At 40.4% G+C, this 27873-nt stretch overlaps 2 protein-coding genes across 7 annotated transcripts; one reads left to right on the forward strand and one right to left on the reverse strand.

Moving 5' to 3' along the window:
- The first annotated feature begins 848 nt into the window (after positions 1-848).
- Positions 849-13098, forward strand: CCZ1 (CCZ1 vacuolar protein trafficking and biogenesis associated). Of its 4 annotated transcripts, XM_021539752.4 has the most exons (15): positions 849-1037; positions 2619-2716; positions 2839-2932; positions 3030-3104; positions 4125-4172; positions 4422-4505; positions 6426-6601; positions 6823-6904; positions 7059-7120; positions 7618-7729; positions 8320-8353; positions 8709-8826; positions 10343-10501; positions 11558-11685; positions 12756-13098. In XM_021539752.4, exons 1-15 carry the CDS (start codon positions 939-941, stop codon positions 12809-12811), a joined length of 1425 nt encoding a protein of 474 aa, XP_021395427.1. In that variant the 5' UTR covers positions 849-938; the 3' UTR covers positions 12812-13098. The 4 variants fall into 4 exon arrangements, with proteins under 4 accessions (XP_021395427.1, XP_085447847.1, XP_085447845.1 ...); XM_085591721.1 differs by lacking the exon at positions 2619-2716; XM_085591719.1 differs by lacking the exon at positions 12756-13098 and having other exon boundaries at positions 11558-12720.
- Positions 12771-27273, reverse strand: LOC110475518 (radial spoke head 10 homolog B). Of its 3 annotated transcripts, XM_031506133.3 has the most exons (20): positions 26965-27273; positions 26222-26517; positions 25413-25488; positions 25158-25226; positions 24779-24952; positions 24171-24256; positions 23429-23549; positions 22489-22665; positions 21688-21829; positions 21111-21232; positions 20456-20645; positions 19636-19744; positions 19472-19551; positions 19232-19380; positions 18350-18454; positions 17144-17317; positions 15896-15947; positions 15294-15404; positions 14014-14209; positions 12771-13589 (listed from the first exon to the last, which is right to left on the reverse strand). In XM_031506133.3, the coding sequence occupies exons 2-20, from the start codon at positions 26482-26484 to the stop codon at positions 13394-13396; spliced, it is 2592 nt and encodes an 863-aa protein (XP_031361993.3). In that variant the 5' UTR covers positions 26485-26517; positions 26965-27273; the 3' UTR covers positions 12771-13393. The 3 variants fall into 3 exon arrangements, with proteins under 3 accessions (XP_031361993.3, XP_085447843.1, XP_085447844.1); XM_085591717.1 differs by lacking the exon at positions 26965-27273 and having other exon boundaries at positions 26222-26955; XM_085591718.1 differs by lacking the exons at positions 21111-21232; positions 21688-21829; positions 26965-27273 and having other exon boundaries at positions 26222-26955.
- Between the last annotated feature and the right edge of the window lie 600 nt (positions 27274-27873).

A 27873-nucleotide genomic window follows, 5' to 3' on the forward strand; every position in this document is an offset into this window, starting at 1 on the left:
CCGGACCTTTCTGCCCGCGGCAATCGGAGCGGCTGCCGGGCGCGGCTGTGCGGGACCCCGGCAGGAATCGCGGTCCTGACCGGGCACGGCTCGGGCTGAGGGATCGCAGGGCACGGCTCGGGCTGAGGGATCGCAGGGCACGGGTTCCAGCTGAGGGAGCCCCGGGCACGGCTCGGGCTGAGGGAGCCCCGGGCACGGCTCGGGCTGAGGGAACACCGGGCACGGCTCGGGCTGAGGGAGCCCCGGGCACGGCTCGGGCTGAGGGAGCCCCGGGCACGGCTCGGGCTGAGGGAGCCCCGGGCACGGCTCGGGCTGAGGGAGCCCCGGGCACGGCTCGGGCTGAGGGAACACCGGGCACGGCTCCTGTCTGAGGGAACACCGGGCACGGCTCGGGCTGAGGGAACACCGGGCACGGCCTCGGGCTGAGGGATCGCAGGGCACGGCTCGGGCTGAGGGAACACCGGGCACGGCTCGGGCTGAGGGAACACCGGGCACGGCTCGGGCTGAGGGATCGCAGGGCACGGGTTCCAGCTGAGGGAGCCCCGGGCACGACTCCTGGCTGAGCGAACGCCGGGCACGGATTCCAGCTGAGGGAACGCCGGACATAGATTCCAGCTGAAGGGAACCCCGGGCACGGGCTCCAGCTGAGGGAACGCCGGACATAGATTCCAGCTGAGGGAACGCCGGGCACGGCTCCTGTCTGAGGGAACGCCGGACATAGATTCCAGCTGAGGGAACGCCGGGCACGCGCTCCCCTCCCGCCGTTCCCGCGCCCGCCGTTGGGGGCGCTGCGGAGCGCCCGGGCCGGGAGCGCTTCCGGGGCGCGGAGGCGGAACCGCGGCGGGGCCGGGCCCGCTGGGAGCGCGGCGGGGCCGGTGCCGCGGCGGCCTCGGGCCGATCCCCGATGGTGTCTGGCGGCTGCCGGCCCCAGGCTCAGGATGGCGGCGGCGGGGGCGGCCGGCCAGGAGAAGCAGCTCGCTCCGACCCTTCTCAGTTTCTTCATCTACAACCCCAAGCTAGGGCCCAAAGAGGGAGAGGTACCGGGGGGATGTCGCGCCCGGGGATGCGGGGAAGGCGCGGCGGTCGCTCCGTGCCCGAGGCCGGGCCGCAGCTGTGCGGGCTCGGTGCTCTCCCTGCGGAGCGGCCCCGGACAAAGGCGGCCGCAGCCGCGGCTTTCCCGGCCCGCGGCCGCCGCATCCCTACCCGGCATTTGGGTACCCGCGGGGCCGGGGGCGACTGCCGCCCCCGCTGGGGTCTGTCGCTGCTTCAGACCAAAAAGAAACAGTAACAGTAACCACAGGTTTTGTCAGCAGCCGGGCGAATGTTGTAGATGGGGAGCTGGACAGCCAGCAACTGTTTTACTGATGCTTTAACTTTGTCTAAAAATAACTTTCTCGACGTAGATACAATATGGTAGAAAGGTTACTGTTTAACTGAGTTAAAGTTATTGCTAGTGCTTATTTGCCATTGTGTCCCTTAGTAAGGAGGGTTAAGAAGCTCTAGTCACTAGCTTTAGGTAACAGCGTGTTGTGTGGTTCATGCTCAGCGTTAATCGTTTCTGAGCAGAGCGGTGTACTTACAAACTTAGCAGTGACCGGCTGGGGAGGCTGAGCCCTCCGGGCCGGGGGAAGCTGCTGTTCCGCTGGAGGATGAGGTGCTGCTCCGAGGGACCCCAGCGCGCTGGGGACTGCGCCGGCAGAAACCTCGTGGAGCTGAGCGAAGCCCCGCGCGTGGGGTGCAATCATCTGGCTCAGCGTGGCGGGTCGGGGTGGACCGGTTGGGAGCAGCTCTGCAAAACAGGACCAGGGAGTCGGTGAACAACAGGTCCTGCGTGAATCAGCAGTGAGCTGTGGGAGGGAGGCTGGCTCAGCAGGTCCAGTCAAGCCAATGCTTTCCCTCTGTCCAGTGCATGTCAGGTTATGACTGGGTGCTGTGTTCTTCCAGGGATTCCCAGAGTAGGAAAAATGCTGGCAAACTGAAACAGCCTAGTGGAGAACCCCTGAGTCAGTCAGGGGGTGCAGTCTGTGGTGTACCAGAGGAGCCTTTGACAACTGCATTTGTGCAGCCTGGAGGAGATTCAATGTGGAAAGGGGGCAGAGGGCAGTCACCTGCCTGAAGGGTGGCAGTAGATGATGGAGTTTGGTTCTTGAAGTGAAATAATGAGGATGGATGGAGGGAAATTCTGATGAGATAGGAAAAAAAAAAATTCTTCATGGTGAAGTGATCTAACAGCACAGGGCTGGAAAGTTGGGGGATTCCCATCTCTGGAGGTATTGAACACATGACTGGACAAGGCCTGGAGCAATCTGAGCTGCCTTTGAAGCTTGTCATGCTTTGAGCTGGCTTTGAAGCTTGCCTTGTTTTGAACAGGCTCAGAAGTAACTGGGGCCTGTGATTTCAATAGCCTTCAATTTACAAAGTATATTGACATATCATGGGATGATTGACTCCTTAAGTGTGCTTAATATACTTTTTATCCGTTATTACAGAAGCCCATTTTGGTACAAAATAAAATTCTGTCTAGTTTATTAAGGGATTAAAAAACAAGCAAACCATGAACTCAATATTCTTTGATTTTATTAAAATGCATTTGCTTGGATTATTTTTTCAAATTCTAGGAAGAAAAGAAGATTCTCTTCTATCACCCAAATGAAGTAGAAAAGAATGAAAAAATTAGAAATGTGGGGCTGTGTGAAGCTATAGTGCAGTTCACGAGGTAGGAAGTCTGATTGCATGGGTGATTGTTTTAGCACAAGCACTCTATTTTAAATATCTCAGTTATAGGTCTTCTTGTTGTGTGTATAAATATCTATATCTACTTATATATTTTCTTTCCAGGACCTTTAGCCCAACAAAACCTGCAAAATCCCTACATACACAGAAGAATAGACAGTTTTTCCATGAACCTGAAGAAAACTTCTGGATGGTCATGGTACTTATGCACGAGATATGCATATTCCTAAAACACCATCCTGCAATGTTCTCAATGCATTCTGCATTGTCTAATACCAGCCTGTTCCACTTCCTAGGTTGTACGAAATCCCATAATAGAAAAACACAAAGATGGAAAGCCAGTCTATGAATATCAGGAAGAAGAATTGCTGGTAATAATGAAATTTCCTTTTTTTTTTAAATGGGTTATGTTGTATTTTTGAGAGTACTTCTATCCAGAAATATCTTAGTTTAATTCTTCTTGAACTGCTGTCAAATTGATTGTATATGTATCTATACCTATCTTCATAAATGGAAAAAGGGCAAAATACTTTCCAGTAAAGTTTAAAGAGGAGCACAAGATAGAGAATTATTCAGAGAACAGTTCAAGATCATTCAATAAACACTGGTGAAATATACAGCTGTGTGAAACTTTTAACTTGGAGTAGGTAAATGTTTCTTAGGTTCTGTTTGTTAAATTAAGTTCTTAAATTTATAAATATTTATTAGGTGTCAGTATACATGTCACTACTTTCTTAAGACTGCTAGTAATATTTACTAATAATCTGGAAAACCAAAAAAGCTCATAACTATGATGGGATTTCTTGTCCAAGCTGCAGAATCATTATGTCTGTTCAATTGTATACAGGAAGGGTATTTGGAAGGGTGGAATAATAATTAAAAAGCTGTTTGGTTATCCTGACCCTGTTCATTACAATGTGCATTACTTTTGGCCCTCTCTGTGTCCTAAGAAAAGGATTGGAGTCCTAGGGACTCTATTTTGCCAGATAAAATAGTCTTTTTTTTTGATCTGTGTTAAGATCTCAGCCCCATAAAACCTGCTGTATTGTCCTACAATCTTCAGCCTTTGATTTGGATGAAGAGAGATGTCAGATGTTCATTTTCACTGGCCTCAGAGAAGGGCAGTGTTTGTAACTGGATCCTTGGCATGACTTTTGGTACTTTTGGTACTAAATGTGAGGGGGGAAGGGACTCCCTTTATTGAAGTCATACTTTATAAATACAGAGACATTTCTAAATGCTGACTGAAAATGTCATTTAACTTTTCAGAGGTTGATTTCTCCAATTTGTGTCTTTGCTGGCTCTTTGAAAACACATGTTATGTGTAGCTCAGCCAGAATACTTGTAATTCTGTCTCTGTTCCTACTGATGTGCTGCTCTCTTTCCTGCAGGACAAGGTTTATAGTTCAGTCCTCCAGCAGTGCTACAGCATGTACAAGGTAGGGTTAACACTGGAGGCTCAAGGCCTTTTACAAGAAAAGAGCATCAATTCTTGCCTCTGCTGCCATGTGTACCTGGATTCTGCAAATCTAAATGTTTTTTCAGTAAAGAAGGGATACATTTGGATTGATTTGGAATATGTTAAGGAATGGGAGTTGTGCTGTAATCTTTATTCATAACCAAGTTACAAGAAATTACTGTAAATGATTAACCAACTAACTGATTTTTTTTTCTCTTTAAACTGTTAGCTTTTCAATGGCACATTCCTGAGAGCCATGGAAGATGGGGGTGTGAAAGTGCTAAAGGAGAGACTAGAGAAATTCTTCCATCGGGTAAGACCTCATTTTTCAGTCACATACAGTGATTCTGCACTGGAAAGAAAACACAAAAAAAAGAAAAAAAAAAAAGTGGCAGCAATGTGACTATAAAACACAGGCAGTGGAAAAGATGTAGAGTCAATACAAAGTATGTGGTTACTCATTTTGTCAAATACTTCCTACTTTTTCTGACTAGCTTCTTTAAGTGGAGTTGAACCACAAGTGTGGTTATGACTTGATGGAACATCTTAACTGTTAGATCTTTTTTCTGATGAAATTTTGTTCCTTCTTTCAAAGTTCTGCTTGAATGTTTGAGTTGGTGACAAGTTTGTACAGACCTATTTGAGTGACTGTTGAAGATTGATTGAGGTTAGAAGGAATTTGGGGAGGTCATCCAGTTCAGCCTCCTCAAAGCAGGGTAACACTGAATTTAAACTCTCCTGCCCAGTGCTTTGGTGGTTGAGACCTGAAAATATCCAGGGGTGGAGATTCCACAACTGCATGCACAGGCTTAAAGTCCCTTTAATACTGTAAAATAGTGAATAGATGAATTTTTTTTCTCTTCTCCCCGCTACTCCACCCCTCCCATGTAGAATTAGTAGTCAATCCTAAGAAGGCTTCAGGAAATATTGCATGCATTATAAGTAGTCTTCAGAATGTCATTTCATAGCTGATGTTTTTCACATAAAGTAACTGACTGAGTAGTCTCATCTGACAGAATTTTGAGTTCCTACATGAGAAGTTTCATCACACTTGAAAAGTGCCTGCCCCCATTTTTCTGGTTTGCAAGCAAGGAAACAGGACTGCTGTCAACAGTTCATGCTTTTGTAGTATTGAGATCTCTGATAATGATGGAGTGTAGACATTGTGTAACAGTGTTTAAAATTTTGTTCTTTTAACAGATTTTTAGAATGGCACAATGTTGTGACAGTGTAAACTAAAGTACAGCTTTGCTTGTGGATTTGGGGAGGGTCTTGCTTGTTTTTGTAAGACTAGTGCTAGACTCCAGAATAAACACCATTGGCACAGGGAGTACCATGATGAGCTGGTGTGTGCTACTGTCCAAAATAAATTAAAAGCAGACCTTTTCGAAAAAGAAAGTAATAAATTTTTACTGCTAAAACAGAGAGACTTGCAAGTTGTGACAGAGATCTAACACCCTGTTGATCTGTATTTCTTGAGGGCATTCAGTTATGTGAAGTGACTGTAGAGGGAGCCGTTGGATAAAGCATCTTCTACAGACCACCTGACAGTGCATTTGAAACCTCTTGCTAAAGGTTACAGTCTATCAAGAAAGTGAATAATGAAAATTATTTATTCCATTACACATTGAAAGCATCTGTTCCTATTTCTGCAACTGAATCTGAAATTAAATATCAGTAAGATAGGCTTTGCTTGCTTATACTCTCAAAACATCTTGAACTTTCCTTAAAAGCTCTTTTTATAATGATTAAATAAAAGCAAAGTGACACCTGGAATCACATTCATGCACTCACACATGGAATCACAGAATGGTTTGGGTTGGGAGGTACCCTTAAAGGTCATCTAGGCAACCCCCTGCTATAAGCAGACATCTTCAACTAGATCAGATTACTCAGAGCTTTGTCCAGCCTGGCTGTGAGTGTTACCAGGGATGGGGCAGTCACCACCTCTCTGGGCAAGCAGTGCCAGTGTGTGAGCATCCTCATTGTAAAAAACTACTTTCTCATATCTAACCTAAATTGAGCTCCTTCAGTCCAAAACCCTTGTCACTACAAACCTTTGTAAAAAGTCTGTCCCCACATGAACAAGTGTGTCAGACAAACAGTGCTGGAAGGACTTTTTTTTCTTTGTTTTTTAGTCCAGATTGTTGGGGATTAGACTCAAATCTGTCATTTAAATCTACACCTTGGCAGTTTTCTGAATTCTAAAAGCCAACTGTCATTGTTCTCTCAGTACTTGCAGACACTGCACTTACAGTCTTGTGATCTGCTGGATGTGTTTTGTGGAATCAGCTTCTTTCCACTCGATAAAATGACTTACTTGAAAATTCAGTCATTTATTAATAGGATGGAAGAAAGTCTGAACATAGTCAAGTACACTGCATTTCTCTACAATGACCAGCTTATCTGGTAGGTACTTCCGTAATTCTTTTGTGTGTCTTCAATTTCTAATCCTATGAGTAAGTGGTATGATAGAGAAGTTTTTAAGTTAGTGACAAATGAAAATGAGAAAATATGAGTCAGGCTGCCATTCAGCAAGAAAGGCATTGCTCTGAGCTAGTTAGAGGAAAATGTGTGATCTGAACTGCAGCACAAACATAATTTGTTTCTTTTTCCCCACAATGTTCTAGGAGTGGACTGGAGCAAGATGACATGAGAATTTTGTACAAATATCTCACGACATCTCTGTTTCCAAGGCACATGGAGCCTGAGGTAACTGGGTTGGGAGTTTTGAGGGGTAGGGTGGTTGGGTGTTTTTGGTGTTTTCTTCGTGTTTATCTGGTACTAAAGGCTAAAATACCAAAGAGAATTCTCTCCTCTCTCTGTCTCTAAGCTGTTTTTTCCTATACGTTCTTTTTCCCTTCAGTTAGCAGGAAGAGATTCTCCAATACGTGCTGAAATGCCAGGAAATCTCCAACACTATGGAAGGTAGGTCTTGTTTTACTGACACCATCTACTGCTTCTTGCCCCAGGGCAAAACATTTGGGAGGAGTGTGTGTGTTTGAGTACATATTCCACACACAGTTTATTCCAGAGGGTCACACAATAGTTACTGCAATGTAAAACTTGACCCTTGGAAAAAAGAGAAAATGCTTCATTAACATTACTGCATATTTATTTTTCTGCTCATTGTTCTTAATGCATGGTATGACAAATTTGGGAATTGTTTCAGTAATTTCTTTTCTGTTAAGCACTCCAGACAATAGGTTTAATCTAGGATTTATCTATTTGTTCTTCCTCTGTACTCAGCATGTCAGTGAGGCATTCTCTACTTAAGCAAGTAGGTAACATTATTTTGCACAATTGTGGGTTTGGATATCCTTAATCATGAAAACTCCTAATTGCAAGTTTGGAGAACATCTGTTAAATTTAAGAAACTAAAATACAAGTATTCATCACATCTGACCTGTTGAATTATTTTCTAGGTTTCTTACTGGACCTTTAAATCTTAATGATCCAGACACAAAATGCCGTTTCCCCAAAATATTTGTTAACACTGATGACACTTACGAAGAGCTTCACTTAATTGTCTATAAGGTATTACCGTTTCCTCTGCAATTACTCCACAGAATTAGGAATCTCTATGCAATGAAGGTGTCAATGATGTGAAGTACTTAGGAATTATATAGAGAGGTGCATTAATAAGGCCAGGTTAAAGCAAAGAGACAGAAAACTGCCATTTCTAGCAACAAGCTTTAAAGCCTAAATTCTCTTCTCCTCTCTCCCGCACAAAACAATTATTTTGTTTTATTAAAACAAAATACTAGCCTTCAGCTGCTTTAAGTGATTCATGCCTTGCTTTATACGAGATTAATCAATAAAACAAAAAATAGTTTGTTCTTACATTAAATGGGAGTTTCTTGCAGATATCTTTGTATGAAGTGCATTACCAAGTTTTATCTTTCCCCTACAACTTAAACAGTTAATTGAATTTGAAATCATAAATGAATTTTAAAATAATAGCTAACCTGTGTTCTGCAGGACTGCAAAAAGGTTATTGAAGTGTTACCTTTAAAAAAGATTTTTAAATCTCTTCTCACCTGTGTATGACCTCTCTGAAGTATTGTCATTTGAGTAAGTGAAAGTAATCTGTTGTAAATGGATTTTTTGCTTTTGTTTTGTTCCAGGCAATGAGTGCAGCTGTCTGCTTTATGATTGATGGTAAGTACCTATTAGCATAAATTATTTGCCTAGACTTTTATATGTAAAATACTTTGACATGCAGCTTGTTTTACTCTTGAAAAATAGTCACATTAATTTGTTATTTGAGTCCCTTTTTCATGAGTGCTTTTATCAGTCTTTTATCTTTGTTCCAGTGGTACAAGTAACTAATTTTAAAGAATAAAATTACTAAATACTGCTTCAGTTAGCCATATTCAAAATCACCTCTGAGGTTTTAATTGTGGGAGACATTTGTCCTCGGACTCTTGCTGATGTTTAAAGCAAAAACTACAGGAACTGTACCTTCAGCTGTGGGAAGAGGATCTCACCTCTCCCTTTTCTCTGCCTGACACAGCTTCAATTCCACCCACACTGGAGTTTTGCAGAAAACTGGACAGCATTGTTGGGCCTCAGCTCACGGTGTTGGCATCAGACATATGTGAACAATACAACATCAACAAGAGAATATCAGGGTTTGTACCACACTTCTTTTCCTCATTAGCTGGTGAAAAGTTAGGTTAAATGAACTGCTTAAATAATGGCAACATGAACCCAAATTTTGAAAGTGTTAATGGTGTACTTAAAGCAATGCTTGTCTACTTTTCTGCATCTTAAGTGTTTATAAAGTTCACATTATTGCATATTTGGGTCTCCCTGAAGTAACAATAGCTGTTACTAATTTAGGAACAAATGTTTATTGTCTGGTTGAAATGTGAATTTTAGTGAGTAAGTTATTTGGTTGCAGTGGAAGCTTTACCATTGAGGACTTTTCCAGAATTACTGCTTCTTGAAGTGTTGCCATGTATACTAGGTGAGAAAAAAGGTCTTTTATTTTTCTATTTTGCAGGACTAAGGTAATTACTTGAGGGGCAAAAAACAGTCAAAAGAAAAAGGATGCTAATGCTTTGGAAAATATCTTTCACTTGGAACTACAGCTTGACTTGCAATAAAATTGCATTTATTTTTTGATAGGTTTATTAGTTGGGAAAGCAAGAACAGTATCCCATATGGCAACATAAAAGGAATTCAACCAAAGAGAAGTGTGTGAGTGAACTCAGTCAGTGGTACCATCCCAAATCAGCAAAATCGCACAGGATAGAATAGGATGTGCTTGAAATTGTGCCAATCTACTAAATCTTTAAACTTGGGGTTTTTAAATGTCATCTGGGACTGGCTTTGGCAGCTTTAACTCTTTAAAAGTTTAATGCCACGGTGTCCTGAAAACATGATACAGTTCCTTGACACTAATGCATGTGGCTGACAGAGAGCAGGGGTATCTGGTTGTTTGCTAAGGTGAGTGGTGTCATCACAGTATCTCCTGGTTCTAAATAATACATTGCCTCAAGTACCACTTTTTGGTCAGTCTGAATGTGTTGTGACTTCTACAAAAAATTACAGCTCTAGGTTTTCATATTAACTTCATAAAAGAGGAAATGGAGGAAGACTGCCAAGGAAGGAGATTGAAAATAGTCTCTTGCTTGGCCCACACAAATGATGTTGGGGGAAATCTAATTGCCTGGATCAAGAAAGAGTTTGTTCTCTTGTTTGTAACAAATAACAAAAACGTGAATAGAAGATGACTTATTGCTCAAATTAAAGACCCAGGATCTATGCAAATCAGCTTCAACTGGCATAAGGGAGAGCAGCAGGAACAAAATGGGGCCAGGAAAAAACAGCTCATTAGAAAAATGCAAATTAATTACTACTCTGAAGTGGGACAAGGCCTTTAGACTCCCCTGTGTGTATTTACTGGCAGTCTGAGTGGCAGAAGGGGAAATAGTGGCTGGTTCTGCAGGCTCAGTTGTCTTGGTTTGCTTTTTTTTAAGTGTGTTAAAATGAATTTCAATCCCACAAGTCTCTTCAATGTGAAGATAAGTCCAGGCTGTGTAAGCTAGCTTTGCACTGGCTCGCTACCCTGTCTCTGGCAAGCCTGTGCTTATAGAGCTTGTTGGTATTCACAAATTACTTTTTTTTTTTTAATCTTCCTAGGGCTGAGAAGGAACCTCAATTTAAGTTTATCTATTTCAATCACATGAACCTGGCAGAGAAAAGTACCATTCACATGAGGAAAACACCCAGCGTATCACTTGCATCTGTTCACCCTGACCTCATGAAGATTCTCGGTGACATCAACAGTGACTTCTCCAGGTAATGCTTAACTATTAAGTAGTCTGTAACTCCTACTGTCAAGCAGATTTTTTTTTCTTTGCAAAGGAGTGGCACTTTCCAGTCTCTTTGTTGATGGCTGGCTATTCATGTTTGGTATTTTGTGTTGGTTAGGAGTAGTCCATCTTAAAAAAAACAACTTCTACTGACCTTTTAAACAAAAAATTAAAAGAGGGCCAGGGCCTCTATCAAAGGAAATATCTCATCTATTGGAAGTTTCAGTGTAGTCATAGAAAGTGGGATTGGCAGCACGAGAGTCTGTCTAATCTGGGAAAGCAGTGTAGAAGGACAGGGACATTTGCTTCTGCCTGTGTCATACCTGCCCTGACACAGCTGGTGGCTTCTAGGGGTGAGACAATGGATGAAATGCAAACCTTGCAGTTACTGCAGCCCTGCTGATAGAGAAGATAAGTGGCTTCTTATCCATGGGTATCATGCTGCAAGGTGAGAGAGACCCTCTGTCACTATAAAAGTTAAGAAAGAACATGACAATGCTGAATGATTGGAATGCCCCTAATTTTAATTAGCAAAAATCTGTTTTCCCACTCTGCTTAAGGACAAGGTTTCCATTTTTCTATAAATGAAGAAAGTGTGTTTCATCATATTATGGAAGTACTGGGTTAGTTACAGCTTTATAGAAGATATCCAGTTGTTGAGCACAGTTTAGGTCTAGGTTTAACAGTTCTGTGAAAGCTTAGTATCACCACCCTATCTCCAGCTTTTTATTTGGTCCCTGTGTAGCAAAACCTCATTCTGTGAAGTGTGTCCTTACCCAAATGGAGGAGAGATGCTTTCTTCAGTGTTTTCACTGCAGTGTTTGGTTAATGAAAAAATTCCTGATTGACACATTTGGGAGTGTCCTAAGCAGACATTTCTCAAGCCTTCAACCTGGACTGTTAGATGGCCAAGTTAGAACTGGTGTTTTCTTTGATACTGCACAACCACTATTTCTGACATTGAGCTGTCCTAATGATTACAGTTAATGTTATTGAAGATGAACTTGCTGGCACCTTCTTTACTTTTTAAAACTTCTTTCAGAGTTGATGAAGATGAGGAAATTATTGTGAAGGCAATGAGTGATTACTGGGTAGTTGGCAAAAAGTCTGACCAGCGAGAACTATATGTTATTTTGAATCAAAAAAATGTAAATCTGATTGAAGTTAATGGTAAGGATTGTTTCTTATTACCTTTAAATACAGTTAATTCTAAAATGTCTGTCCCTAGAGAAGTAATACAACCCATCTAATGAGAAATCTAGAGAGGGACTGATCTTTGATGGAGCAGGATGCCTAAGGTTTTAGTCTGCCTACTACCAGCTGTGAAAGGACAGTATAAATATTCAGCAGGCATTCTTAATTATTAATCAGTAATTCTTCCTCCTTCAAATAATAGAGGACAGCACCATGAGCTTAGTTTAGGTGTAATTTAAAAAGTGTATTACAGATGAGAGATGAATATGTTTACATCTATTTATCAGTGATTAGGATTCGTTACTGACACATTGTGGCTGTCCTGTCAGTGATCCTCATCCATTACTCTCTTGTTTCTAACATGGTTTTGAGAATGATTTACTATGACTAAGAGTGAGAATTAACATTAAGATGCAATATGCTTTTATATTGCTATTTCTCTAAAAATCTGTTTGAATCTTGCAGCAATGCTAGGGCTCTCCATTTTAACAGGAGGCAATGTGCTCGCTTAGACAATGGGAAAGAATTCTTATCTTGCCAGGACCAAGGCCTAGCAACCTACATTTTAGAAAGAGGAATGAGCTGTGTAACTTTCTGTAACTGTCTTTCAGCATCAAACCTACCATATAAAAACAGTGAGTGTTTCTGTGCCTGATAGACCTAGGAAGTTTATCAGTCTTCCAAATAACACAAAGCAAAAGTTTTGCAGATTTGATTTACTGCAACAGAATATCCTAATTCCTCCTTTCTCTGAAAAAGGGGTTATAATATACTTCCCTTAATTATGTGTTAAGCTGAGTCTGCTGCTATTACAGTGTTTGATGAGAGGCCCATCATTTACACTTAAACCACTTTCAGACAGCGGGAGACACTAGACTACACTTTCTCCTATTGAAGAGAGAGTAACATTAAGTGTATTTTTACATTAGAAACTCTTAGGGATTTTTCTGTTTGAATTCAATTATTTTCTCCATGACAATCCCCAAGGTTTTTCTTGAGGAGATATCTGTAAAATTCAATACTGATTTTTTTTTTTTTTTAAACAGAAGAAGTGAAGAAACTTTGTGCAACACAGTTTAATAATATATTCTTCTTGGATTGATCTGCAAAGGGCTGATTTATTGAAGATGTCAATGTCAGGCACTTGTTCAACATGAGAAGTTATTAGTCATATTATTGACTGGAATAATGACAATAGTAAAGCAATACTTGCTTTGTAAGAATCAAAATTTCTACTAAAATCTGTAAACTCTGACCATAAAATTTTTAAATTTTAAAAATGTTTATGTGCAAACTAATTAAAAACCAGTCTGAATTCATCTGTACCATTCCATTCTGATATGTTATGTGAATATTTTGCTGAAAAATAAAACTAATAATTGTTACACTTTAGAAGCATCTGTGTTCATTGGCATTGTGTAACTTCCTGCTGATTTACCCAAAATCCTGGTTTAAAAAACTGCTTCCTCTGAAACCATCAATTCTTGTGCATATAATTTAGCCATTCTTACAGCTTCCTACAAGTGTGGATTTTCTGGAATTGTTTTGGTTTGGGGTGGGTTTTTTTTATTTGAAGAGTGCTTGCTTGAAGCTTCAGCAGTTACCAGCAAAGGATTTATTTTTTTTCTTTTTGTCAGCAGTTGCCTGGGTACCTGTGGGTGCTGCCTTCTCTGCCTCTTCCTCCTCAGGCTCTGCTGCCTTGTGAGCCTCTTTTCTTTTGTGAGGGTTCTCTCCTGGGGGCCTCTTTTTTCAGCTGGAGACTTCTCCTGGGGAGGAGTGTCTTGCAAGATGACGAGGATCCTTTCCTGGGCTGGACACTCCCATGTATCACAGCTGCTTCTTGCCTTTTTGCCTCTTCTACTTCTTTTTCAGCAATAAGTCTGCATGAACAAAATTTGAATTTAAGGTACTCTAAGAGAAGGAAGACAGGTTTCCACTGGCTCAGCAACTCCAGCTCTAGTCATAGTATGAGCAGCATAAACTGCCACAGTGTAAAGAAGCAGAAAGTATTTAATTACCCCCTCAAGTCCAATATGTCTTAACTTCCTTTCCACAGAGCAGGAACCAAGTGCCAGGAAACACCAGAGCTAAGTTTGTAACCTGAAAACAGCCTGTATTTGTTACTCCAGCCAGTAGCAGAAAGCACATGAGTTATAGTCTGTATGTTACTAATGAAACTTGTGTGAGTTTGTTTTCCAGGTACAGTATGCTATATTACTTTCTTAAGCACACTTCTTATTTTCAATTATTTTGGTAGTAGAAGATAAAGGATAACAGTACTGCCAGACAAGATTTAACGCTCACCTTTCCAGCTCTTCAGCCTGGATCTTTCTCAGATCAGCTAATTCAGCATCCTGCTTTTTTTTTTCTTTTCTTTTATTTCTCAGCACTATTTCATGTTCAAACGCAGGGAAGAACTTAGTTGTGAAGAAGGATTCCACCTGACACATCCAGAAACTAAATAGCTCCTTTTGTTCGTCTTTATCTTCTTTTGCTTCATCTGCAAGATGTAAATTAAACGTGTTTATTTAGCAGGGCACTTCTATTTCAAATGTGTTTTGGACTACAATATTTCAGCTCTGATACTCTGCAAAGGGAAGGTCTGGCTTCTGCACAGTACAGAGGATGAAAGGTGTGAGACACTTTGAACTGAGAGGGGGTGGCCCTTTTGTGAGGCTTCAGTGACTTGGCTTTAGGAATGGCACAAAAAGACAATGAGCTCTTCCCTTTAATCCTGTGGTAAGAGTCTTCTGCAGTAACCTGATGACAGTTCAGTGTTTGTGACTCCTGTGCATGAGGTAAGGGATGAACAAACATGACCACTGAAAGGACAGAGGTGTGTGCCAGTGTCCCTTGTCATGTCAGGAAACAGGCCAGGCCCAGGTGATGGGCCCTGAACGGTTTTTCAGACGTGTAATGTTTCACCCATCAGATTTCAGCAAAAGAACTGATGACTACACCAAGATCCTTGTCTACCTCTGCTCTTGGATTTGAGTTCTGTAGCAGCAGAAAACATTTAACAAACACAAAGACCAACCCAGATGAGATCTGCTAATCAGCTGGAAGGAAGATGGTACAGAAAACTACGACCCTCAACATACCAAAGTGCTCTTATGAACATCTCTTCTGCCTGAATGTTGGCCTGTCCTAAGATAAGGCATCTTATCCCAGCTAGTGTAGCACACCACTAATAATAATTCTTATTCTAAGTAGAAGCAGCAGGACATGGCAGTAATACATTTTATTTGTCCAAGACACTCCACAGACAGGCTTGCAGTTTGAGCTTCTCACAGAGTAAATACAAATTACAGCTTATAGATGCCCTACAAATTAAACGCAGCATTTTAAAATTTGGAAAACTATGTAAGTTGGTACTTAAATTTCTCATTTAATTATGAAGCTTTATTTTCTTTTAAAAAATATTTTAAATTTAAAAATAAAATCTTCCTCCAGAATTAATGCTCATTTACTGCCCTCTTGTGACAAGCTGAAATCTGTCAATACAAATAAAGCTTCACAATTCAAGAACTACAAAAGATTTGTGTGTATGTGTTAAGTCCTAAAACAGTAGGATTGTTTTTTACCTATCAATTCCTTTTCTGGACAAGAATCTTGTTCTTCTTTTACATCCTTGTTTGGCAATGACACGTCATCTTTGCTTTCTCCAGGAGTCATGGAAAATGAGAGAACAGTTTCTGATATTGCAAAGAAAGAAAATTAAAATTACTCAGCCTTTAATCCTGTGCATGAAATTCCAAGTTTGATCTTCAGCACAAACAAATATAGATTGTCATCTGCCCTGAAAGTTAGATCTGTGGTTAAAGTACTTCTGAAATGATGAAAAATTTGTTTCTAATGAAGGCACAAGGCAGAGTTCAAGCTCCTGTTTCCATGCCCACATGAGTGGAACAGAACAGGAAGAATTAAGGTTTTAAAAGCCTTTAAAGTTATTTTAAAGGAAAAAGTGATAGCTTCTAATTAAAAGCAGAAAAAATTCAGAGATTCCAACTTGTCCAGCCATCTGTGTACAGCAGGTATGGAAAGCTAAACATAAACTTTGTCATAATTGCCAAACTGAATGGAGCTGCCCTCTGTAACTGCAATACATCAACTGTTTCCATGACCATCTCCTGTTTAAAGTTGGAGAAAAAGTGAATCTCCTCAAGCCATTTTATACAGTACTCACCCAGTAGAGAAGGTTGATGAGCAGGCTTTGTGTCTTCACAAGGGCTTGGCGGCTGGCAAGAAGTTTTAAATTCAGTTACTAAATGTCTGGGCCTGTGTTCAAATCACAAAGTGAAATTCCAAGTCCCTTTGAGTCATGCAAATTCCCATTTCCAAAGCATTCTGCCAGCCAAATGCATTCTGAAATCATGCCTATCTCAAAATATTTATATGGCAGGAATGTTTCACCTTTTCAAGTATTACCAGGAAACACTTTACCTTCAATACCAGCCAGGCAAGTAGGATTATCCTATTTCAGAGCTAGGCTAAGACAGCACTACAGAAAATGAAAGCTCCTACTCATTGACCTGTTCCTCTGTTCTTACATGTTGCTCTACATATTGTTCATTTATTGTTCATCTGCTCCTGAGTGTAGAGATCAGCTGCCTCAGAAGTGTCATCAGTTATGTCTGTACCAATTATACTTCTGCCGCACTAATGAAATGTAACACAAGAAAAATTTTGGCCTCAGTACATTTAAATAAAGATTTTTTTTCCTTTTTTTTTTTTTTTTTTTTTTACTATTTTAACTGGACCACTTCATTGTGCAACTGTGTCACTGATTGCAGTGATGTGGGAACAACTGGCCAAAGAATGGGAAATGGCGATATACGGTGTCACTACTGGCTCACAGAGGCTGTGAAATTATGTTTGTGACTACTCCTTAAATTAATAAAAATGCTTTAATCTTGTGCAGAATTCCAAATGATAACAATTCTAATTTATGTCGTCAACTACTCTGTATACACAAATTGCACCAGTGTCACAGGCAGCATCTCTCAACCCACAAAATCCTTATTCAGAAGTTTAGCAAAAAGAAAAAGAGGACAGCTCAACTGCTGGCAAACAGCAAGGCTTGCTACATATAACAGCTGCAATGCCATTTTTACAGGGCAATTTCAGACATCCAGCTTAATGCAGAAGAGAAATATCTTTCACCAGCCAACCAATCTGTCAGTTCCCCTTGAGAAGTACTCTATGTGTATTTACAGTTATCTAGGAAAACGTGCCAATATGTTAAAACTGTCTACACTGATGTTACAATTTAAGGTACCAACAAACAGAAAAAGCAGAAGGACCCAATCAAGTATTTGTTTATGCAAAAAGGGGAAATTGGTTTCCATGGTCAGGAAACAGACCATTTTCAGGGCCTGACTTCACTCTCTCAGTGGACACATAATAACATTGAACAGGTCTGCATCAACTTTACCTGAGGTGGAAAATGTTCCGTGACAGATGCAGCTGAGGTTTTCTTGGAGAACTCCTTGATTTCAAAGCTACTTCTTTTCTGATTATCTTGAGCTTCTTTCTTCAGGATCATATCCTCAGTAACATGCACCAATGCACATTCAAGAAGAGCTTCAAAAAATTCCAGAAAAACCATCTAGAGTAAAACAAAGGCAGTGGTAAATTAGTTCATTTTCATAAAATCTCTTCATTAACAGGCCTATGTACCTGAGCAAGCAAAGAATTCAGAAGTGGTAGCAAAGTCCCTCTGGCCTCATTTGTCTAGTTAAACATTCCTTCTGAAGAAAAACTGAAAATAGCCAAAGCTCAAAAAAATCAGGAGAGGATATGATGCATTACACTTTATACAAGTCATACTCAGTTAAAACACTGCACTGATTTTTGTTGTATCTGGAGCTATGAGAAATTTCTCTAACAAGTAACTCACAACTACAGCTATTACCTAAAACATCATATTTTAATTGCATGGGATGCTGCTAGAAATCTCAAGAGTGGGGTTATAATGGATTCCTTAGTTAGACTTCCACTGTGTGTTCAGTTTATCAGATCCTGATTAAAACAAATTCAGTTGTCATTTACAAGAGGCCGCTGCTAAGTAAGAGTTAATTTTTTAAGGGTGAAAAACCTCTATACTAGGCCAGTTCTCAGGTAGCACAAGAGTCTTCTACAGTCACTACTTGACCTCACTGAGGTGGCAGCACCTCACATGTCACTAATCAGGTTTCTTGCATCACTAGATTTTCAGGATCAGTGGGTTCACATCTTAATTAACAATCCACCTTAACAGCCTCAGCAGCTGGAAGAGCAGTGATCAATCCCTCTGTGATTACTGCATATCCATATTGTCAGGCAGCTCCCCACAGACAGAACTCCACTGGAAATGGGATTTCCCTGCAGGGATTACGGCACTCCTAAGGACCTCTCTGAATGGTCAAGTATGCTGAGACTGTGCTAAGACAAGGTAATTAAGAAAAACATAGAAGTACATGAACTAAACTAAAAGATATAAGCAGAACAAAGGAAGACAAAAATAGAGGCTCAAGTTTTACTCTATTTTTAAAAAAATAAATTAATTCTTTTTTCACCTGTTCCAACAGGAACAACAGTTCTCAAAAGCAATTTTAACTGTTCCTGTAGCAACGGACTAGGTTTTATTTTCCATACACACCTCCAGCTCCAGGTTGACAGCATAGATGCCAGGTAGGCAGGCAACTTTGACAAGTATTCCCAGAACTCTTGGAGCAGTTAATTGTTCATTGAGAAGTTTAAGATCCTGGGTAAGAATAAATATCACATGTTAACAGCACTTAAGGTGTTCCCCACATGGACCTAATCTACCTCCCTTTCAAGCCTTTGCCAAAATTTCTAGTGGTTTCAAATGATACTTCCACATATATCATTAACAGAAGAAATTCTAGTCCTATTGAAGCCAATGGGCATTTTCCCTAGACTGCAAAAGCAGTGTTACAAAAAAACCTGAGAAAGCTCATAAACAAAAATATAAAAATTAAAATTTTGCTATCCGATCTTTTCTTCATGAAAATTGCTCTGAAGTCAAGCACCCAAACCCTAGGCATATCAGGGGGAATTGTCCTCTACCTTGATACTAATCTTGATCTGTCCCCAAATTACTGAGTTTTAGTAAAGAATCTCATGCTTTTCTTGTAGTAAATATATTATTGAAATGGTTTACAGTGTTATTTCAATACCTGTCAGTCTTTAACAATACAACATGTTCATATATACAGTTTCTAGATAGGGCAGAGGGAGACACAGTGGGGACCACCAAAAATATTTATATTCCCTTAAACAATTTGTCTAGGATTTGATAAGAGTAAAAAATTAGGATTCAGATCCTGAAAAATGCATAAATAACAGTAGATAATAGAACAACTGTTCCTTTACTGCTCCTTGGACAATTTGCACAAATAACCTCACTCCCATGTTTTCAACTGTGCAGAAGCCACAGGGACTATTTTAAAAGGCTCAAATAAACTGAACAAAGAAAGCACATCTAATCACACACACACAAAAAAAATTAGAATATTACATCCAACATCCAGAGGAACTGCCTCAGCTTCAGTGTGGGTTCAAATGGAGATCTGGGACATGGTCTACAAAAATCTCCATATATTTCCCAGCATTTCTCATGGTAGCTCATGGCAAAAGATGTGAATTCTTCATCAGAATATAAGATACCTTTCAAAATGAATTGGGAAAAAATAACATTAACAATAAAACTGCAATGCATGTGATACTAACTGATGAATTCTGCAATAGAATTGCTTACCTTGGACATGACAGGCAGAGGGAAGAACATTCCTGGACATCATTTCTAAGAAACACTTCTGCAGATGAGGAACTTTGTCTCTACAGTTGAAACAAGAACACTCTTGTCTGGGAAGATTCAAATTGATTACACTGAAATAAATTTCACTAAAAGACAAAACTTACTTGTACTCTTCATGATAGATATGAAATGCCAGGTGAACAAGGTAGGATACAAATGTTCTGAACAGTAATAAATCACTTGGATCATGTATCTGCTTCAGTGGTTTATGACCTGAAAAATAAAAAAAACAAACAAATTTCTACTGTTCTCATGTAGATTGAAATGCTTACAGGCATAATGATTTGTCAGCCTTTCTTATCCTCTCCATCTGCACCTATCGCAGTGTAACAACACTCCTGGAAGACTCACACCAGACAATGCAGCACTTCAAACAAATCTCAAGGGAGAACTGTCCACCTGTAGCTGGATCTTGGACAATTCTCTTTCTAGAAATGCAGCCACTCAGCATATATAGAAATAAAAGGAGATTCAAAGTTGGAGTTAAACTCTTCACATACTAAGGACAATGCAGGTCTAAAGGGATTTGATTGATTAACTGGCTCTATGGAAGACAAAAAAAAAAAATACTACATGCAAACCAAAGTTAAGAACATTGAAAAAAAATTTTTCTCTTACTTCTTTCTCAAAATTCTCTCTCTCTTAAATAGTAATGGCAAGACAAGGGTGAATATATATTTTGAACAGATGCCTCTTCAGTGCAATTTTTTATGTTGTATTTTAGTTTTGTACTTTCTCACCTAAGGACCAGAAGTGCCCAGAGAAGTGTAAATTGATCCACTGAGAACTCACAAGCACTGAGGTACTGACTCAGGACCACTTAACTCCCAGAGCTGAGCTGCCAGGAGAACTTGCCACTTCAACTCGCTACAGTCAACTATTAAAATTCCTCCATTCTCAACCGTGCTCACCAGGAATACAAACCTCTCAACAGTCGATCTATTTCAGCGAGAGTTACAGAAGAGAGATGAAATTTGCAGTCCTTCAGAAACCTCCAAAACTGCAGCATAGTCAGGGTGTAAGTGCCATCAGAAGAAGGAGCATAGCCTAAGGTACTGTAGAAGCAGTAGGCTTTTCTCAATTTTGAAATATGCCTCAACACAGCCAATTCTACCTAAATAAAGCAGGATATGTTTTCAGCATCATCTCAAAGCAAGAAGAGATCAGTTTGTATTGATCCTGTAACTGGGCAGATAATTATTTGACATTGCAACTTAGCATATCCCTGGCTAAGCGTTCACAAAAGCATTACTCAAAAGTAATGATTCAACTCAAAAGGCTTTTGGTGACTGATAAAAACAAATCATCCTCTGTCAGCGGACAAACCTTGGAGTAGCTAAAGCTGGTTGCTCAATGTCCTTCCAGATATGTTAACCTATTTTTAATTGGCCTTTTTTAGTGGAAGCTCAGATGAGACAATACTGTCTATTCATTGTTTTTGCTTTTCTTTTTTCATGGCCTTCAGATTTTCAACAACTGTTTAATGAAAAGAGTTACTTTAACACAAATAAACTAGAAATAAAGCAGTATGAAACACAGTAGAGGTTAAAACTGAAAGTATCAAATAGTAGACTTATACTTGTTGCATTTCTTCCTCTCTGTCTTTCTTTGTGAACATGACAAGCAGTGACGATAAATCCAGATCAATATCTGATCCCAGAAAATAAGTCTTTCCGAAGGCATTAATGACTCTGGTCCTTTCTACCAAGCAAATAAAATAAGTTAGAACAAATTAAAACAAAGCTTAATATATGCACACAAAGAAAAACAAAATGTGTATTATTTCTTCTTATATTTCTGACTTGGAACAATAGATTCCTTCACAGTAAGAAGCAGTGATTTCACAACCAACAGCAGAACACCTGAAGAGAAATTCTGTCAAATCAGCCCCTAATTAAAAGGAAATGCAGATATTAAAAAAGCTGTGAAACTGTCAGACAATAGTTCCATTCATTACAAGATGTAATGTGGATATGTCACTTCACTCCAAAGGTCACTCACAGGAAACAAAGCATGGAAGGAAAAGCCATGACTCCCATTTCTATCTAAATTCTAAATATGTCTGGTCTTTGAGTATGTATAAATAGTTTCATATTCTAGTAAAATGGAACAACAAAATGTGAACTAAGTAAAATTTGTTTTGTTAAGCTGCTCACTAATGGCAGAATGTCTTCTTGGGCTAGTGGCTCTCCGGTTCTTGGCTTTCACAGCAGACCTTTGACAAGCAGGATAGTTCACGAGACGATCATTTACAAACTCTCCTTCAAATCTGTGACCATTCTTGAAGAAAAAGTTGCCCTACAGACAGATTAATTATAAATATAAAACAAAGATTTAAAAAACCCTAAACCACTAGTTCTCTCATTCAAATTTCCTTTTTAGAATCTTGGCTAAAACGCAATATATGAAATAAAATACAGCAAAATAATTTTTTCTGCCCTCTTTTATAATGCATTTTGTCACCTATTAAATAGGTACACTGTTGGGATAAAGGACTGACTATATATTTGTTTGATTTTGAAAAGTATTTCTCCCCCATAAAGAAAGACTTGTTTGTACTCCTTAGGTTGCATATGTAGCATCCACTCAGAGTTTTTTCAAAAATCTGTTTTATGAGAGGTTTTAAGAACTTCTCTGTGCAAGGACAGCTTGAAATCCATTAGCTCACAGTGGAAGTGTGAAATTCTGACCAACCACTGCAAAACTCAAGATGCACCTATGGAACCGAAAATCTCCACAGAGGAATATATGTCTTTGTATACCCAAAACATATCTAATTACAGAGTCAGCCTGTGTCCTTGGAAGGACTCCTGCTTTCAGTGGACTCTCTGCCCTTCCTGTGGGGATTCCATCCACACTGCAAACTGAATGCAGTTTGCTGTACAGAAATCTAGAGATCCACTATACAGAGCAGAACAGCTTGCTCTGCTGTTGTCTGTAGTTCTGACAATACTCACCTTGCCATGCTTCTTATTATGCACCCATTCTCCACTGTACACTGCTCCATCAGCATAAAGAAATGTCCCATGTCCATGGCGCTCCCCTTTTACAAAATTTCCCACATATTCATTCCGTAGAGGATACTGAGACAAATCCATTTTCTTCAAAAACCATGTGTGTATGCCAGAACCATGCTGAAAAAAATTTCTGTGTTTAATAAACAGGTCCAGACTTTGGCAATTCTCTGAAATAAAAACCCTCACCTGATGGCTGCAGCAGAGACAGAACTATATCCTACAAAGGTGCATGGGAGAAGCACCCAGAGGATGCACTGCATCAACACATACTTGAGCAAGCTCTACCATGGGACTCCTAAAGATACCCACCCTTCCTCCCTGAATCCTTCTGTAGTGCACAGCCAGGTGAGGAACACCATGCCACAGAGTCAGGATGGTTCACAAGCTGGACTCATTGACAATTTTAGGCAGAGTGAAAAGACATAGCAAGTAACTCACCTTCTTTTTGAAACAGAATAGCAATAACAAATGGAAGGAACTGAAAATGCCACAAAATTGTCTTCCTTCATAAAAGTTTTCCAAGAGGGAACAGTGTGGATTAGTATTTTATAGGTAATGCAGAAATAAACTGCCACATATACCTACTGCTGAAGTCATAGCTCAAACTAAGTCACAAACACTTCTTTAACTTATTTTTTTAATTGAAAAATGTTTCTATTTTCCACTGGGGATTTTATAAGACTAAATCAAAATCCTTTAACAATTTAAATATTGCTAACATAAGACTCAATTTACAATAAAGAACATGTTTGTGTTATCTCAACTGGCAAACTCAACTGGCAAAAATCATACAAAGCTCCTTTGATGTTGCACAAAACTCCCTGTTTAGCTTTCCTAGATTAGGGGACTAAAGCACAGTTTCTGGGGAAGAAATTAATACCTGTAAGCCATACTGCCACTCTCCTTCGTACTCTTGCTTATCTGTCAGCCATATCATTTTTCCATATCCATGCTGTAGATTTTTCTTCCAATGACCAAAATAGGTATTTCCAGATCTGTAACTGCAAAAAATTAATAGAAGTTAATTCATATCAAATTCTGTGCTGATCTTATGGAAGGTTTATGTGAAACCTCATTGCTAATAAATTTATAATTTATTAAGGCTAAATATAAGCATTAAACTGAAAATTGACTCACTATGACATGGACATAGAGGTTTTATTGTAGGCACTGTTTACCTCCTACTTTTAATTTAGAAATCACTAAAAGTATTAACCAGCTCTTTTTCCCAAAATGTCTTTGCCATAGTTATTAACAATATTTTTTAATATATTATTCTATAGATAAGTCATTTATTCATAAGGCAGCTTCATCCACTCAAATCAGTCAAGTCTGTTTGGTTTTCAGTACTTAATTGTGATTTACCAAAGCTGATTTGGGATTTTGTCTTAAGCTATTCTTTTGTGTGAATGGTCAGTAGAAATACTGCACATAAAAATAAACTTCTAAAGGTCTGTTCTGTTATCATAAAGCATTTTGTACATTTTTTTATTCCACTGCAGAAGGTACACGCTTCTATAAAATGACAGCATTTGTACCCACTTTAAACAACACAAGAAACTGCAACATAATACTCAAAAATAAAAAATGTTGAGGGCAAGAACAAGTGTTACCATATTTACCGTCTGAATCCCCATCCTTCTCTGACATTATTTACCCAATCACCTGAATACCAGGATGTATGTTCCTGATCATAATAAATTTCACCCTGAAACAAATAGCACAGTCAGTTTAAATACCTAAATATTCATCTACCTGAATAAAACACCACATGCAAATGATATTATGCTTGTAATCACCTTCTAATACTTAGAACATCATTTTGACTCACTGTACTGAAAGCAACAGAAGGGATACAATTAAATAAAGAAAACAAGCTCTTTTGATTAATATTAGGTAAGACCTTAAACACCAAATGTTCAAAAGAAAAATCCCATTACATTACATCAAAATCTACCATGTTTTTCAAACCTTTTGGAAATACTTTAAGAGAGCTAACCTTGGCATCTTAATTACAATACTCAGTCTGAGGTAGATCAGTTTACTGACCCATTCAGACTTTGATTTCCAACAGTAGGTCTACAGTATTAATTGTATTCACAACCTCCGAAAAGGTCCCTAGGAAAAATCCCTACACAGGATAAGACCATGCAACAGAACAAAACACTTTAGCACTTGCTGTTCCTGAAGGTGTCACCCGAGCCCATGCTCTCATTTAGTTTTTACTGACCTTTCCATGTCTTTTGCCATTGCACCAATAACCAATGTAAGAAATTGGATGAGTACCGCTCCTGAAAACTCCATACCCATGCCTAAGTCCATCTTGGATTGATCCTTCGTAAACACTGCCATCATTCCAGGTATAACGGCCATTATGCATCGGCACATTCTTAACAAATGTTCCCTGAAAGATTAAAGTCAACATCCAAATCTAAGACTTTCTGTTTCCTAGCCTTCTGGGACAGGTCAGGCTTGTAACTGAAATCACTGCCACAGCTCTGCAGTTGCCACCAGTACTGTACCAATTACTGCAACTTTTCTACTTTCCCTCATTTTGCACATCTAACTGGGTGCAACTGTGTGCAGTTATAACTTAAATTTTACTTTACCTCGTATTTTACTCCATCAGCCCATGTGTAAGTCCCTTCTCCATTCATGCGTCCTTCAGAAAATAGACCCTTCAAAATGAAGAGAATAGTATCATTTGCAGATTTACTCTGAAGCTTACAGTGAGTGTAAGATTTTAAAAGAATGACACATTAATTCTCCTCCAACTACTAGTTTCAAATGAAGAGTTTTAATGCTTCTTGGTGCTTTTAAGAGAAAACTTACTCTGCTATTTTTTAAAAAATTTATACACTCACCTTGTACATATTTCCTCCCTCAAAACATATAAATCCTTCGCCCTCATAGAATTCATCAACTTTTTCACCTTCATAGCTACAAAGAAAACAAACTAAAGATGAAGATTTCAAGTCACTACCAATAGATCTAAATCACATAAATGACCATATAATCACATAAAGGATCATATAAATGATCATAAATGACTTTGATTTACCATGGCCTACACACAGATCAGCTGATGCATCTTGTGTAATGAACAACAAGAAAGTTTTCAATTTTTTGAACCTTTTTTGTAACACTCCACATAATTATTGTGTTGCCTCAGACCCATATTTCCTTCAATTAGGAAAAAAAAAGCACATTGGTAGCATTTTCTACCTTACAGTCAGGCATGCTGGTATATGAAACATTACATACAAACATCACACTGAAATACAAAAGGATTTTGTTAACATTGCCATTCACCTGCTTCCTCGGTTTAGGATATTCTGAAGAGATATGAGCAGCCTTAAGCGTTAAAAGGCAGCAACAACCCAAGATTACATAATATATTTTCCTTCACTAGTTATCTGTATACTTTAACAAAACTTCACTGAAGGTGAACAAGCTGAAAGAATGAGGGTTTGGGCAGGCAGAGAGCACCAGCAGCACTCTAGGATGCAAGAATGCAGCAGAATTCCACATGTACATCTCCTAAGGTGCCACTGCTACTAGGTCTGAATAACCTGATTCTTGGCTTCAAATCAGTGTTTGTATGACACTGGCTACAGCAGAGATACTTAAATGAGAGTTCTTGACTTCACTGCTGTGTTTGTAACAAGTGTACCTTTTTATAATCACTTGAGCAAGAACAGGCTCTTCATGGATGGCGGGAACAGGCTGGACTGGTGGTTCCTCTACCTCTTTATCTGGTGCCTCTGGAATTGCCGGAATTTCTTCACTCAATGACTCACTCCACAAATCTGGCAGCGTTGTTAAGCCACTATCAGTTGTAGTATCTAAAGATTCTTCTGACTTCTCAACAGCTTCCTTCTTATCATCCTTCCTGGCACCTTTCTTCTTGCCATCTTTCTTCTTGCCGTTTGTCATAGCTACTGAATTGTCTCAGTGTGTACTTCCCTTCCGAAAAACGAAAATTTATTTCTGTCTTACTTACATATTTTTAATCTATAAGCTAGTTAAAAAAAAAACAAAAACACAGACAACTACCAAAAAAGAAAACCCCAAAAAACACAAACCCACAGTATTTCTGTAATTATTACAAATGCATGTATTAAAGTAATCTGTGTAACAGCAATTCCTCAAGCCAGTAGTGTCAGCTTGTGGCAGGCAGGCCACAATGTTAACAGGGAGCAACGTCTCTGAATTACCTCCAAGTCTTCCATCAAAACCACTGTGATGGAGGTGTTATCAGTAGACTTACTTTTGCCACATGGAGATCTCCATCTTTACCTGATTTTTAGCTATTAGATTTAATTACATTGAAATGTTGAAAGCCATTTCTCAAAGATATGCATTTGGCAAGTTCTGGGAAGTTACACCTCCACTACTATTACTGATTTAACTTGCCTTCCAAGTCATGAGTTGCAGACCGAACCACAGCACAGCATAACCACCAAATCTTGTAGTTATCTTGCCAGTTGAGAGCTACCTGAAGGTTACAGGACTGCGGGCACAGCTGCAATCCTATCACAGCCGCGTATCACCGCTTGGTAGTGCAAGAACCCAATTTGAGAGTGCCGCAGCGGCGAGGGCTGGCAGGGACAGCCTCACCTTCACCGGCACCCGGCGGGGAACGGCGGGGCCGGGCCGGTGCCGAGCCCTCACCGAGCCCTGTCTGAGGCAGATCGGGCCCGGGCCGGTGCCGAGCGCTGTGTGAGGGGCAGCGGGGCCGGGCCGGTGCCGAGCCCTGTCTGAGGCACAGCGGGATCTGGCCGGTGCCGAGCCCTGTGTGAGGCACAGCGGGCCCGGGCCGGTGCCGAGCCCTGTGTGAGGCACAGCGGGCCCGGGCCGGTGCCGAGCCCTGTGTGAGGCACAGCGGGCCCGGGCCGGTGCCGAGCCGTGTCTGAGGGGCAGCCGGACGCGGCCGGCCGAGCCCCTCTCCCGCGCAGGCGCAGTGCGGCGGCGCTGCCGTGGCCGTGGCAACGCCGCCGCCGCGGGGCCCGGGCCCGGCCGGGCCGGTTTCCACCCCGGCAGCGCAGCGCTGCGAACCCGCGGCTCCACACCAGCACGGACCATTTGCTGCAGGTTCTTGGCCACAACCGTGCTGGGTGGCACGGGCACGGCTCTGCCACGTTGCTCGGAGAAGCGGCGCGGACTGGAGGAAGAGCAGCAGCATCATGGCCACAGCTGCATCAGCGGCAAATGGAGTGTGAAGGGAACATAATACAGAAATACAGATTTCTTGGGTCAAATCTTGGTCCTACAGAACTGGAAGAGCGTAGCTACCTGCTTTAATGGCTCCTGATTCAAAAAGAC

This window comes from Lonchura striata, chromosome 14 (assembly GCF_050655825.1).
Source record: "Lonchura striata isolate lonStrDom1 chromosome 14, ASM5065582v1, whole genome shotgun sequence".
NCBI classification, from domain to species: domain Eukaryota; kingdom Metazoa; phylum Chordata; class Aves; order Passeriformes; family Estrildidae; genus Lonchura; species Lonchura striata.

Coding starts and splice junctions, on each gene's coding strand:
- CCZ1 (XM_085591719.1), top strand. CDS start 939: ATGGCGGCGGCGGGGGCGGCCGGCCAGGAGAAGCAGCTCGCTCCGACC. Junction 2,717..2,838: donor GCTATAGTGCAGTTCACGAG/GTAGGAAGTCTG, acceptor TTTTCTTTCCAG/GACCTTTAGCCCAACAAAAC. Junction 6,602..6,822: donor TACAATGACCAGCTTATCTG/GTAGGTACTTCC, acceptor ACAATGTTCTAG/GAGTGGACTGGAGCAAGATG.
- LOC110475518 (XM_031506133.3), bottom strand. CDS start 26,484: ATGACAAACGGCAAGAAGAAAGATGGCAAGAAGAAAGGTGCCAGGAAG. Junction 24,257..24,778: donor ATGGCAAAAGACATGGAAAG/GTCAGTAAAAAC, acceptor TATTTGTTTCAG/GGTGAAATTTATTATGATCA. Junction 18,455..19,231: donor AGTTCCTCTGGATGTTGGAT/GTAATATTCTAA, acceptor ATTCTTACCCAG/GATCTTAAACTTCTCAATGA.